Source organism: Anguilla rostrata, chromosome 8 (assembly GCF_018555375.3).
Source record: "Anguilla rostrata isolate EN2019 chromosome 8, ASM1855537v3, whole genome shotgun sequence".
Classification (NCBI taxonomy): domain Eukaryota; kingdom Metazoa; phylum Chordata; class Actinopteri; order Anguilliformes; family Anguillidae; genus Anguilla; species Anguilla rostrata.
Genome location: NC_057940.1, coordinates 54,919,123 through 54,934,362, shown reverse-complemented (window position 1 = coordinate 54,934,362; position 15,240 = coordinate 54,919,123). Strand labels below are relative to the sequence as shown.

At 45.4% G+C, this 15,240-nt stretch overlaps 1 protein-coding gene and 1 long non-coding RNA gene across 5 annotated transcripts in view; one reads left to right on the top strand and one right to left on the bottom strand.

The window, feature by feature from the left end:
* Positions 1-15,240, top strand: part of LOC135262129 (uncharacterized) — a 66,022-nt gene that overhangs the window by 40,023 nt on the left and 10,759 nt on the right. For 3 of the 4 annotated variants that reach the window (XM_064349005.1, XM_064349006.1, XM_064349007.1), the window contains one exon: positions 11,550-11,822. The exons of the other annotated variant lie outside the window; for it this stretch is intronic. In XM_064349005.1, coding sequence (XP_064205075.1) covers positions 11,550-11,822 — 273 coding nt within the window. The remainder of the gene's footprint in view (positions 1-11,549; positions 11,823-15,240) is intronic. 4 annotated transcript variants of the gene reach the window in all.
* Positions 1-15,240, bottom strand: part of LOC135262144 (uncharacterized) — a 36,219-nt gene that overhangs the window by 16,385 nt on the left and 4,594 nt on the right. The window lies entirely within an intron of this gene.

Genomic DNA, 15,240 nt, shown 5'->3' with positions numbered 1-15,240 from the left:
TGGCTTGGAGTCGGCATTCCAATTCATCTCAAAGGTGTTTGATGGGGTTGAGTCTAGTTCTTCCCCACCAAACTCGCAACCCTTTGTATATGGACCTCACTGTGTGCCTGGGGGCACAGCCATGCTGAAACAGGAAAGGGCTTTTTCCCGGACTGTTGCCACAAAGTTGAAGCACACAATTCTGTACAATGTCATTGTATGCTGTAGCATTAAGATTTCCCTTCACTAGAACTAAGGGGCCCAAACCATGAAAAACAGCCCCAGAATATTATTCCTCCTCCACCAAACTTTACAGTTGGCTCTATTCGTGCCAGTATAGTTGCACTATGCAGTCCACCAAACACAGATTTGTCCCTCAGACTGCAAGATGGGCTGCTCTCCTTGTAAAAACAAAAGTTATGTAAATGTTGTTCATAGTAACTTCATAATATGAATTTTAAAAACTGAAGATATTTTTAAAAATTTACTGGGGACTGGTGAGAGGTTATGCAATTATCCGGATTCTGCTCATTACAGGAGTAAAATAAAGAATACTGAAACAGGACTACTCACATTAAAACAATGTATTTTATTCTTCCAAAGCATTATCTCTGACCATCAGTATTACTTTCCTGACAGAACACCAACCCCATCCTCCCAGATGGCACTTCAATAGCTCACTATTTAAAATCAAAGAATTTCTCCCACTACTTCACTAACACAAAGTGTTACTCAAAACCAATAACACTCCTGGAATAACATCCTGAAAACTATGGGAAACCCAGCACCCCACCATCCACTGCCCAGGGGCCCAACCCAGCACCCCACAATCCCCTGCCCTGGGGCCCAACCCAGCACCCCACCATCCCCTGCCCTGGGGCCCAACCCAGCACCCCAGCCATCCCCTGCCCTGGGGCCCAACCCAGCACCCCACCATCCCCTGCCCTGGGGCCCAACCCAGCACCCCACCATCCACTGCCCTGGGGCCCAACCCAGCCCTGCACCATCCCCTGCCCTGGGGCCCAACCCAGCACCCCAGCCATCCCCTGCCCTGGGGCCCAACCCAGCACCCCACCATCCCCTGCCCTGGGGCCCAACCCAGCCCGCACCATCCACTGCCCTGGGGCCCAACCCAGCCCTCCACCATCCCCTGCCCTGGGGCCCAACCCAGCACCCCAGCCATCCCCTGCCCTGGGGCCCAACCCAGCACCCCACCATCCCCTGCCCTGGGGCCCAACCCAGCACCCCACCATCCACTGCCCTGGGGCCCAACCCAGCCCTGCACCATCCCCTGCCCAGGGGCCCAACCCAGCACCCCACCATCCACTGCCCCGGGGCCCAACCCAGCACCCCACCATCCATTGGGGTTTGCCCCCCCCCCCCCCCCAAGACTCACTGTATCCCCTGGCAACCGGGGGAATTCTTAAGCAGGAACTGCTGGTAGTAAAATGCTAATTCTGCGCAGCTTTGGAAGGGGCTGTTCTGGCGGGGTGCTAAGATACGGACGGTTTCCCTTCTGTGTTAATTACACAGTGACCGTGTACAAGACTTACCGTTCACGCTGAACATGTTTGCCTTTCTTTGCTACCCGTGGTCCGGTTGGACCCTCGCCTTCACTACCTACCGTCGCTACGTTATCAAGACCGAAAACCCTTTGGTGTTTTGCACCTGTAGTGGAATCCTCTAGTCTGATCCGGAACTGTTCTTCAACTCACCACCTGAGGGCGCCAAACCCCAACAAAAGAAGTCGGTGTGTTACAGGAACATTGGCTCCTAACAGCCCCTTCTCTGTAACAGGGTCAGATCGGAACTAAATACCATCAACGCCAGGTAAATAATTTTTGGGGTGTTGCTGATGTAGTATTATGTTGAACTGAAGCTGACTGCTGACCTCATTGAGTCCAAAGGCAAAGAATCGTGATTACGTAAGACCATAAGAATGATAAGACAGAACGGGCCATTCCAAGGAAGTTAAAAAACAACCACTCACACCATTTGGGACCTGCGCAGACACCTACAGAGGAAGGTTTGTTGGAAATTAGAACCGCGCATTATGATGTCATAATTGTCCCTTTTATGATGCAATATATTTTGCAGACATTTGCATACTTTTTCCACAAAGGTTTATTGCAGCTGTTCAAAGCGTAAATGCGCTCACCGGCTTCGGCCTGGCTCCGCCTTCTCCACTGTTTTGATAAATGCGTCCTCGGGTGGGTAGAGTAGGTGCGTCCACCTCATTTGCATAAAGTATTTATTTCATAAATGTTGAGATGACGGCGTGGATTAAAATGTTTCATTATTAAGTAGGCATACAGACGTTTACACCTAAATTAAAAAAGGTACATAGTGTAATTACTTTTAACAAGGAGCTGCAGCAAAAGGTTTGTTGGAAATAACCGCACATTATGATGTCATAATGGTCCCTTTAATGATGCAATATCGTTTTCAAACATTCTGTGTGCTTTTAAACCGTTTCCACAACTGTTTGTTGCTAACAGGGACTTATAGCAAAATGGAGTGATACGTACGGTCATGACTTCCCTGTGCTGTCAGGACCACAGAGTTTATGGTCTCATATGTACTTAGAGTTTAATTAACACTGGACACCTCACTGTGCACGTCCACAACGGTAAGATTCCTGCTTGGAAATCGGAAAAGGTTTTGACGGTTAATTATGGCATACATAGCGCTGAGCAAATGTGTCGGAGAGGTCTAGTACGGATCACCGGCTTGCTGGTCATTAAGGAGAGTGAGCAGAACATGGATAAAGAACGGCACAAGAGGCTTTGCGATCAGTGTTATAAATAAAATCAAAGGCCAACGCACTGCCAGATGAGATGAACAAAAAAAAATTAAAAGATCACGGGACTTGACATTGACTAGGTAAGCTCTTTGGTGAAACTGGACCCCAACATATTTAAACGCGATTCAGTCACAGGCATTTTCCGCGCTTTATTCGTTCTGTCGGAGAAATATTTTCCCGGTGCGGCGTGCTAAAGACCGGTTTACGGTGGATTGCGAATCAACACCTGTGATCATCCCTATAATTTTTCCCGCGGTTTCTGCCTGGTCACTCTCTTCCCTCTTTTTGAAGGTCGCGTTCATTTGTCAAAACGCAGCTGTTTATCGCCGAGGCACAGTGGCAATTATTATGCGTGATTTCGGACTGAAAATACCCGTTTAATGGCACGGGAAAAAAACCCTAATGCCAGTCGGCGGCGCTGAGACGACTGGAGCGCCGCGTTGCAAATTTAACCGTGACCAGGCGTAGGCCGGGCGTATGAGTCAAACCCGGAAGAGTCCGCGAGTGGCGGTGACGCTCTGATCCGGGCGACATTGTGGAAAAGAACAGCGCGTGTGGAGAGAGTCTGCCCTGAGGGGAGGGGGAGGGGTGCTTCCATCAGCAGGGAGTTCAGAGGGGCCCTGCTGTATTATAAGCAGAGGGAAATGAAGTGCAAATTATCGCAAATCAGCAAACACACGCTTAAACACACACTCATGCACATTCACATTTACCCACACATACAGCTTGATCTACAGCTTTTGTGTCTTTTAAAAACTGAGACCAGTGTTTGACATTGCCTGGTGCCACTCCCAGACCTGTGATGAAGGGCTATTTGACTTGGCAGAGCTGCACATCAGCCTTTTGGTACCTGCAGTGAGACACAAACACAGGGGCTGCTGGGAGTTTACCTGTCTGTGGCCTGCTCACCTGGCGGGGGGAGGGGGGCGTACAGACAGAGAGAGGGAGAGGGGGGAGAGAGGGGCAGGGGCGAAAGAGAATGTGAGAGAAGGGGAGAGTTGGCAAGAGAGAGAGGGGGCAGAAGAGAGAGGGGGTGGAGGGGGGCAAAAGAGAATTTGAGGGAAGGAGAGAGGGGGCAAGAGCGAGAGAGGGGTGGAGAGGGGGCGAAAGAGAATTTGAGAGAAGGGGAGAGGGGGCAAGAGGGAGAAAGAGAGGGGGTGGAGAGGGAAAGACAGAGGAAGAGATAGGGCAGGCGAGCACTCTTGTTCTGTGGTGTTCTGAAGGATTTCACCACCAGTACACGCCACGTCTTATTTTTAAGGTCACTACTGGAGAACGCAGCCAGAGTGTTGTAGTCTGTATTCCCGGTCACTTGTCTCCCCAGTACTGTCTCTGTGTCTGTGTTCCCTGAGCTGCTTCACTCCCCTGTATTTGTGTGATTTCACTATTCGGGTGGTTCCGGGTTTTCGTGGTTTCCCCCCTTCTTTCCAGTCTCGCTTTACTTACTTCCTGCCTATTTCTAGTTTTACTAATTTCTACTAATCCCTACTAACTTATAGATTGTAAAGTACTAACCTCACTAATATACTAACATGTGAATATTACTAATGGACTAACACACACTAGTTTTGGGTTTTTGATAGTTTAGATCACTATATTAATACATTAACCAGTCTCCCCTTTTCTATGCTGCGCTGTAGCTCCGCCCCTTTTCTTTCTAGCCTGCTCTAACGCTGAGTTCTGCAATTGCCTGCACCTGTCTCTTGCTCTGACTTCACCTCTCTCTCTCTGCACGTGTTTTACCTGCTTCACCCAGGCCGTCTATTATCATTGTTGTCTATGTGATTCCAGTCCGCGTTTTGTCAGTCCCCTGTCATTGAATTAGTTTTCCTAATGTTCTTCACCTGGATGTTGTTTGTTACTCCTCCCTCACTCACTTAACCCCTCCTTGATTGTTACCTTCCCCAGTGTATAAATGTCAGTCTTTTCCACCAGCTCAGAGTCAGAACGTTGATCGTATTCATTGTGCCGATTATTTGTAAGCCTTTGTCTATCGAGATTCCTGCGACACCCCTTTGCCCGACTTTGAGTTTGCCTGCCCCTTTTGGATTTGTTTGCTTCTGGTTCGACCTTCGCTTTGCCTTGACTTCTCTTTTGCCTGTCCCTTTGTACCTTCGCCATTCTGATCTCCTGGTTTTTGATTTTTTTGCCTGTCTTTTCACTATTCTTTTGGAAACTCGATTCGGCACCGTCCTCTCTGATTACCTGGCTTCGAACCTCGGACTGAATAAAGACGTTTTTTGGATTTCCCTGGTCTGCGTGTGGGTCCTTACACAGAACATCACACAGAGAAACTGCCCCAGCAGCCTCCTGTAGTTAAGCAAAGAGAATGTGAGCAGCTGGCTATCTGGTTCGGAGGTTCTGGGACGGAGGTGTAGCACAGTGGGTAAGGAACTGGACTTGTAACCGAAAGGTCGCAGGTTCGATTCCCGGGTAAGGACACTGCCGTTGTACCCTTGAGCAAGGTACTTACATTGCTTCAGTATATATCCAGCTGTATAAATGGATACAATGTAAAATGCTATGTAAAAAAGTTGTGTAAATCGCTCTGGATAAGGGCGTCTGCTAAATGCCTGTAATGTAATGGTTAGGCTGAACGATCTGTGCCCACACTGCTGTCCCTGCGTGGGCGGAGACAGAATGCACGGGGCTGATGATGTCACAGTGGGAGACAATAGGAGCCACGTGGTGATTGGCTCTCTCCTCCCAATGCTTTTAATCCCGTAACCGTAGGACAAATCCTGAAGGCAAATGGAAATGTGCTTCACTCTCTGGAGGAACAGCAGGAAACGATTAAAATATCATTTAAATTTTTTATTTTTTGTTTAAGGGTGCACATTTGTGATTAGTTGTCAACGCCATGCAGGGAAATGAGACGTGTTGGATGTAGGCCTGCATGGGATTTACTGGCCGAGTCTGATGTGAAATCACAGCTGTACGATGCAAAAACAATTAAGGCTCCCTCATGCAGCAAGGGTGCTGGGACCAGGGGAGCAACAGCCAAACCCTTCCCCCCTTTTCTGTTTCCTGTTGCGCTCTTGGCTCCTCGCATTCTCTTTGGCCAAGATCAGACTGTAGCTATTGGGATGGCAGGTATGCCATCCCGCCAAGTTACGCCTTGGCGGGGGCATGCCCCATACCTATACATAAGACTGTAACGCTATCACTCCGCAGTCTTTCTGCCACTCAGTGGGTGTAACCAGTCTCTGGGTGTGACCCATAGACCGTATAACAGGTGTAACTGCATTGATGCGGAAGTGCAGAACTGGTGGCTATTACGCGAATATGTGACTCCGTTTGTTATCTAGCGTCTTCGGATCGGACGGGAAAATACGTTTCCTATTTTTATGGAAACACTCAAGTGGACACTGTACTATTTCCTTGGTTTATCGATTGGGAAATTGGTGCGAAGATGATTTTCCTAACGCTGTTCTGTATTTTTGCCACTGTTAAGAGCGGTAAGTCGAAAAAACTAAAGTGAAACATAACATTTTCCATTTTAGACCTAAAACTAAGCTTTTACTTTAAAAATGTTCTCCATCAGTATCGAAATTGAAAAGTTGACAGATGGCCTTTTCTCTCTGAAAATTTGACATTTAATTATTACAGAAGGGCTTCTGAAGTGGTCTACATCCTACCCCATTTCTGAGAAATTTTACTATTGCATTTTTAATAATCCCACCTCAAACTTTACATGCAATCCAATAGAGGCCAATTGAAAAAGTGTTTTTTTTGTATAAGAATTTCTCTCCAAATGTAAAAGTTCACAAACTTCTGACGCTTGTTCCTGGCAGAAGGGGTCGTGGTCTACATCCTACCCCATTTCTGACTAATTTTACTGTAGCAATTTTTAATAATGCCACCAAAATGGATTTTAAAATGACAGAAAAGTAGACAGCTGAAGTCAGCATTCCCTCCCAGTAGGCTAGTACAATGAACTCGGGCGAACTCAAATTACGATGGCGGAAAAAATATATATATATATATATATTTTTGGGGATGGTGGGAAAATGTTCACTGTGACAGCCATCAAGATAAAATAATAGCGTGACAGGGCTACATTTCAGTAGATAGGTAAAGCTAAATATTGCACAAGTGAACAAATCTCCGTAGCTAGCTAGATAAATAATATTCGGCTTTCCTGAATTGCTGCTTTATTTCGTGTGATAATTATGTTGATGCTAAGATTGCTTTTCGGCTTCGCCAGATAACGTTAGCGAATGTGGCTGTTAGCTATCCTCCTTGTAAGCCAGGCGAAGGTAATTCATACACTCAGTAATTATACATCCAAAATATAATATAAGAAACATGCTAAATGCTAAGGCAACTTCGCTTTCACTCGGTTTCGTTTTCTCCATTTAACGCAAATGCATCAGAATCGTCGTCATTTAGAAATTAGATCGCATTAATGTATGATCGTGCTTTTTTTATTTTTTACAACGAATCGTGCAGTCCTATTCCATACATTTATTTATTATTTCCTTGCAAACTTAGCTACTTCTCCTGCCTCCTCATTCGTAGACTACCTCGCTCGCGCTGACTAGTCTCGACATGCACCTCTCTCTCGCTCCTCCGCTCACACCTCTGATAGTGTAGTAGTGATGTGTCCCGAGTGTTTCCGTTTTTGCCATAAGAATTTGAGAACACAAGGTGTTATTGTTCATTCTGTTAAAATATTCAAAGAAAAGAAAAAGCCCAAAAGCATTTTTGATCGACTTGTTTATGTATAAATCTTATTAAACCCGCCCCATATTAGACTGGCCTGCCATATCTCAGGACGAGAGAAATCCGTTTAATAGCCTGAGTGACCAGACCGATCTGCAGGGCGAAATTAAATGTGTTTTAGACAATGTATTATCAGAGGCAGAAGAACCACAGTACAACATTTTTAGCTCATCAAGGAAAACACAAGAGAGCTAAGCTAACGACAGTTCATAGTTAGCCATGGTGTCTCCCCAACATTGATAATGATAACGCTATCTTGCGGCCAAACAATGCTAACGTCATTAATAGCTTATAGTTTTGCTTGACAGTGACAGACTAACCACATGCTGCTGCTTACCACTTCAGCTTCACTATCCTGCTCATTTTGTGACTGTCCCTCGTCTGCCCTTTCTGGTTCATCCTGCTCAGAACTCACTATCAGAGCTGTCTCGCTGTCTGCCTCATCTTGGACCGTCACATCTCTGATTTTAAACACCTGTTGCTGGTGCTGACTGCCAGCAGTAGGTACTGCAGGAGCCCCCACAGTCGTTCCAGCAAACATTTAAGTTATTTTGACACATTTTGAGGCATCCTCCGCCAGCTTTCTTATTTTTTTCTCCCGCAATTTCTCAGCACCACTTTTACGCTTTCCTTTCTCCATCGCACACCGCACCGACTACGAGGCTGAGGTGATGTCGACTCGAGTCTCAACGGCAGAAACGGACAGCGAGGGGTGAGGCCTAGGCATGTGATTGGGACAGCCCAGTGTCAGTATAGAAACGAACCAATGGGCCACTGAAATTTGGCCAGGTCAGTATGAACCAAAGGCCCACTGGCCCAAAAGTAGGTCGGTCCACCGGGCATTTGACCGGTAGAATATAGGCCCTTTGCGCTAAAGTGGTTTGGGAATGGAATTACAGAGCACAACAGAGATTGGTTTTTCCAGGGTACTGTACTGCCACGATCAGGATATGAACTCTAGAAAACGTGTTGATATACAAACACACTTTATGTGTCTAAGTTACTACTTTTGTGTTACAAGTATATACGATGTATGTGTTACAAATGGAGACAGTTTAACACAGGCTGTGTTAAAAGTCACAAAAGGTGTTGTTCTTAACTAGAGGTGGAGGCGTGTTATTAAGTGACGTCACGTAATTTGCGGCTTTATCTGTTCAGAGAGTGCATGGGTGCGGTTATGCGTTATGGTAGGAATGCGGCAATGGCCAACATGAAAACTGAGTAAACGTGTAAACAACCTCCTTCTAGAGACGCCTGAAGAAACTGTAAAGATGAACAGAAGTGAAAGAAGTGTGAGGATGAGAGAGCAGAAAAAACTGATTTGTTGACAGAAAAGGCAGCAGTGAGGCCTAAACCTGTGCCTCCCAGATTGGATAAATGTTTTTGTATCAAATCCGGTGCACATATTTTGGGACTTATTATTCAGGGACATATCTGCAAAAAAGATTAAAACAACAACATGTCTATTATAGATACAACTAGAATGTAGTACTGTGTACACTTCATAGTGGTCGAGTTGTGAGAGGAACTTCACCGCGTAGCTCGTCGAATCCGTCTTGTCTCTTCTAGTGCGCGGCGGACAGTTTGGACCGATCATCGTTTTCTGCGTCGTGATAGCATTGAGATTAATGCGCGCGGCAGGTGGCACTTACCTGCAAACTACTGAGGGTGGGCGTGCACATCCAGTGCTGACTTTCGCACGCGCTTTCCTGAGGGGTAATTTTGTCATCAGTCCTGTTGTTGCTGTTGCTTTTGTGTAGATAAATGTTTGAGAATGTGTATTAATTTTGAAGCCATTAATTTGATGCAACGCATTTAATGAACTGGAAATCACAACGTCCAAAAAACTATATATATAATTGTGAAAAAAATAATGGCAGGCATCATGTGTTGCATTTAAGAGTGTTACAAAAATATTAAAATGGAACACAATACTATACACAAGTCAAATTCTTTTTAAAAAAAAAATGAAATGAATACATCTGAATAATACACTGTGACCTGTCAAGGATTCATCCTTGAAGATTGTCAACAATGTTAAAGGGACAATATGAAACCAGGTAAAAACACTACAGGAACATTTATTCAAACATTCCAGGAACATTCTGGGGACCAAAAAGGTTTATCTTGTTAAATAAGAACGGATAAAGCCTAGCATTTTCTTGAACTGGTCTCTCAATATTAAGGGACACCCTTACGGAAAATCTGAAATGTTCAGAAACCACATGTGTTCAAAAACCACACGTGGGCACCCAACATTTGAAGAGTACACATGTAACCTATGTTATTTCAAGTCACATGTTTTGTTCTCACAGGAATTTGTAGTTCAGAAGTCAGTGACATGTCAAAATGTGAAGATGCAAATGACTCAATGCAGACTATTTTCTTTTCACATGTGGAAATTTTAATTCGCATATGAAAAAAGCCAATCCCACATGAAAATGTCCAGTTCACGTGGGAAATTTTGTCAATGTCAATATTTTAATTTCACAGACTAATCTAACTGGAGTACATCTGGTCCTTATGAAAAAACATCACATGTGAAATTAACCTAAGGACCAGATGTACTCCAGTTACATCACATTACATTACATTACAGGAATTTGGCAGACGCTCTTATCCAGAGCGACGTACAACAAAGTGTATAACCATAACCAGGAACAAGTATGACAAAACGTCTAGAGAGAAGTACCGGTCCAAGTGCAGGGAACAACCACATAGTTCAACTTGGATCCTGAAGGTTAAACTGATTAACACTAACAACGAGAACGGCAACAACGCAGCCTATGGAAAAAATACAAGTAGTAGTTAAGACAGTTAATGCACCTAAGTCACCTACGAAACAGCTGCCTAGTTACAACCCTAAGCTTACAGTCATTTACAGGGGGGTAGGGAGGGATGGGGAGAGGTGAAGCCTGAAGTCGTCGTTTGAATTGGGTCAGTATCTCAGCTGTTGTGACCTCCACGGGGAGGTCATTCCACCATCGTGGGGCCAGAACAGACAGGAGACGTGTTCTGGAAGTGCAGGTGCGAAGAGGGGGAGGTGCTAGGCGTCCTGAGGTAGGAGAACGGAGGGATCTGGCTGGCATGTAGGGTTTGAATATCTTGTGGAGGTATGCTGGGTCTGATCCCTTGACTGCCTGATTAGGCAGTTAGATTAGTCTGTCTGAGGATTGTTTTTTTGACGCAGAGGTGGTGATAAATTGCTGGGCAGATCTGTCAGCCAAGCGTCATTTCGATTCCCAAACCACTTTAACACAAACCACGCCCTGTAGTTGCCAGCAAGCTGTCATTTTTATCAGCCAATCAACGCTCTCATCGTTTTGACAAATGAAATCGATTTTGAACATTTGTTGCAACTACGGGGTGTGGTTTGCTCTAAAGTGGTTTGACCCTTGCCTACACTGCTGCCAACAGGACAGCCCCCATCTACTTGCAGGACATGACTCGATTCTATGTGCCTGCTTGACCACTCCGCTCTGCGGCAGCAGGACGCCTTGTAACCCCTCCCACCCGCCCAAAGGGATCACAGAGCTTCTCCACCCTAGCTCCCCAGTGGTGGAACGAACTCCCCGTCCCTCTCCGAACCTCCCCCTCACTACCCATCTTCCGCCGTGGCCTGAAGACTCATCTCTTCAGACTATACCTAGACTAACCACCACCACGCTGTATATTTCACTCTAAACCCCCTTTCATGACACTTGTTACATGTTGCCCCATCCCAGCACTTTTTGGTAATTTGTATTTGTCCTAATACTGTAGCTTATTCTCCTGCCTAGTTGGCTTTTCAGAGGTTAGGTCTGAATACTGTTCTCTGTGTGAACTGTGTTACTAAACTGTGTTCTTGCCTAGAAATAGCTGTACAAAATAAGTATTGTACCTTACTGAACCTGTGTTTAGCAGTTGTCTATGACCTTGAAATGCACTTTTTGTACGTCGCTTTGGATAAAAGCGTCTGCCAAATAAATGTAATGTAATGTTTGGGAATGAAAATGACGCGTCAGCTAATGGCAGTCACTATCTCTGCCTGTCTCCCCACCAGAGATTCACAATCTTCATTACATTTACACCGCCCTTTCGAAGCCCATCAGTCAACCAGGAGTCTATCAGTTCACTGCTATGGGAATTCTGAACGACAGGCCGATTGACATCTACAACAGCGAAGACAGGGTCAAGAAGCCGTTGGAAAAATGGATGGAAGAACATAACGAGAAAGACTACTGGGAGAAAGGCACACAGACCCGCCGGACCAAGGAACAGTGGTTTGATGTCAACATCAAAATCCTGATGGAACGCATGCACCAGAACAAATCAGGTGAGACAGAGAAAATCAACATTCCTCCTTAACTTTCATTTGCAAATGAACACAAGGATTGCACTTTTTATATGTGAAGCACCTCGTGGACCTGGTTTGTAACTCACTCACTCACACACTCTCATTCACACGCACTCACAGACACACATGCACACACACGCACGCATACACACGAACACACACACACTCAGTATTAGCAGGCTGAATATTCTCCACTAGGGGGAGCTATTAGTACTCAAGTAGTCAAATGGTGCTTCGCATCAATGACGCTGCGTGTCCTTGTTTCTTCACAAACCCAGGTTGGTGAGTTACTTTTAGCAATTGCTAAACTCAACAAACCACATGAAGGAAAAAAAAACAGCTTTTAATTTGGTCGAATTTAAGGACAAAAACACATGTTCTGGTGTGCCTGCTCCACTGATTTTCACCAAGGAGTCTGTAGATCGGAACAGGACTGTAAATGTGATTGGGCATTCCGAGACAGAAATTAGACAGAAGGGGGAAAAAGAAGAGTTTTACAATTAACACATATACAGCAGAATCTAACTAAAGTGTGAGTTGAGTGGTGTATTAACTATCGTTATCATTTTTCTTTTATAAAATAATGTACATCGGAGGCTCCTTCTAGTTAAAATCGTGATGCTTCCGCAGAATTTAAGTAACGTCTGTGGCTGTACAGCCAAAATATTAGACTGCACAGACCAGCCATGTTTTGAGGAGTCCATTCTCTTGCTTCCATCACTGGTGTAAATGAATGAAAACACGGCTGAATGAGGCTAGAGCGTTGTCAGGTTGCTGTGTTCATGCCGTGCTGTTATTTTTCAAACAATGTTCATTGAAGGCTGTGTTAGCCCTTTACGGTGGGATGTTGCAATTATGTGATTTCAGTGTTGGTAAATGGCAAATGGCCTGCATTTATATAGCGCTTTTATCCAAAGTGCTTTACAATTGATGCCTCTCATTTACACATTCACACTCACACACCAACAGTGAAAGGCTGCCATGCAAGGTACTAGCTTGTTGGGAGCAATTAGGGGTTAGGTGTCTTGCTCAGGGACACTTTGACACACCCAGGGCAGGGGATCGAACCAGCAAGCCTCCGACTGCCAGACAACTGAGCTATGTCACCCCTGTTCTTAACTAAACATTTTAATGCTGATGTAACAGTCACTGTTGGTAATTTGAAAGCAGCGGAGCGGAGTTCTAGAACACTGACTCAAAATTTTGAAAATAAAAAAAAACTTTCCAAAAAAAAAAAAAAAACACTCTTCAATGGGTTAACAGCCTCATTCCTCTCCAGATCCAGATGTCCATATTCTACAGTGGATGCATGGCTGCCAGGTGGAAAAGACAACTGATGGCAAGCTGAAGTTTCATAATGGTTTTGACCAGTACGGCTATGATGGCGAGGACTTCCTGGCCTTCGACAGTGAGAACATGGCGTGGGTGGCCCCTGTCCTCGCAGCTGAATCCACCAAGAAGAAATGGGACAACGTGCCTATCCTCAGCCAGTACACCAAGGGTTACCTACAGACGGACTGTGTGCACTGGCTGGAGAAATTTCTGAAGTACCAAGAGCAAGATTTCCAAACTTCCTGTAAGTAATGTTTAGCCAACGGCCCACTAGACAGAAGTTGATGCCAAGTTGTAAAGGTAGAGCAAAGTTGCTTAACGTGCAGCAGGGGGAGCTAGAGAGCACTAAGTCATGGATCTCAGCTGACTGAATCCTCCTTAAAGGCTGCTTCATACTTTTCGCGTCCGCGTGTCCGCGAGGGTCCGCTTTGGTCCGCGTGACGTAAATGTCGTCATCCGCCCATGTCCGGAGGGTCCACGCGGACCCCTATGTGGACGTTCGCGCGCAGCCCAAAATTTGTGACCGCGCGGACTGTACGCATAGCAAGCGCGCCGACTGCGCATGCTCCAGATAACAAAATTTAATGGATGCTTGTTTTGAAGAGAGTTGTGCGAGGAGATCCGCCATTACCCACATTTATATTGTCTAGCTAGGCATTCATAAAAATATTCTTTCACCGCTATAAAATCGTATTCTGTCATAGCAACAAGACAAACCCGACAATAGCCCTAAGATATGCCTATACAGCAGTGAAAACACTGCTGACTGAATAACGAAATAAACGAGACAGAGTTTTAAAAAATGATAGCATGTCATTGTACAGTCAATATCTGGGACTAAATATTAAATAAATATGCAACACGTAGAGATGTCTCTTTTTAGACTGAGTGGTCATATATTGTCTTGGACAATCCGTTTGTGAAATACACGTGCATTTGTGATGCCTGGGTACCTCCAAAAATAGCTGTGTGTAATACCACACCTGTTGTTTACAGCGTTGTCACCATTTTTAGTACAGTATGGCTTGATTGACAATTCATTTATTCAGTAGGTGAGAGTATAAGCTTTCTAACAATGTATATCATGTCTAATTCTGCTTTTGGAATAACGTTTTATAGGTCAGCATAACTGAAAATTTTCTTATCGCATTCACTTACGCATTCACTCTGTGGTAATGGAGCTGGAATGGAATGTAGATCGGGAAATGCGCATGCGTGGAACACCAGACCGACGCAGACCCTCAATTGTAGTATGAATGGAACCGGGTGCTCGTCCGTGCCACCGGTACAGGTCCGCAGCTGTCCGCGGACGCGAAACGCGGAAAGTATGGAGCAGCCTTAAGGGTGGAGCCACACGTCCTCCCACAATTGGTCGTAATAACATTTGAATTGGGGTGACAGTTTACATGTCGCATCTTTAATCTGATTGGTTATCGCACCGTGTTCCCCGTCACTTCCGGTGGCTTGCCTCGCGTCGCCAGCTATCCCAGTGTGCCTTGCAGGAGTGCAGAATTGCCTCTCGTAGAAAGTAAATGGAGGCAGCGTCAGTAGTCAGAGAAATTTGCTTGTCGTTGGAAGATGTGTGGCTTCACCCAAATCTTTGGCAATGCCATTGGCAATAATGTGTCAGCCAGCAGGGCTACCAGCCAAAGTTGGCACTGGCATAGTCAGAATTTACCCTAGGCCATGGTGCCCATTCACACACTAGAGCAGTGCCTTGACAGGGTGATCCATGCTGCAGGTTTTTTCTCCTCACTAGGAAGTTTGAACCTTGCTTGCTTTTTGGAAGTCCAGGCCTGGAAAAAGCACTACACAACATAACATTGAATTGAACAGCCAGACATGATATAATGAGGTCCAGGGTCATGAAATGTGGATCATACCATTTCGTCAGCTTCTGTTATATGAGCTCACTCTGTTCTTCCTCCTCCTCCTCCTCTTTTACAGCTCCTCCTGAGGTACATCTTTTTTCAAAGAAGTCCACCAGCCCTGACTACCGCACCCTGGTGTGTTTGGCCACCGGATTCTACCCCAAAACAAATGTGGTGGTAGACATCCTGAAGGA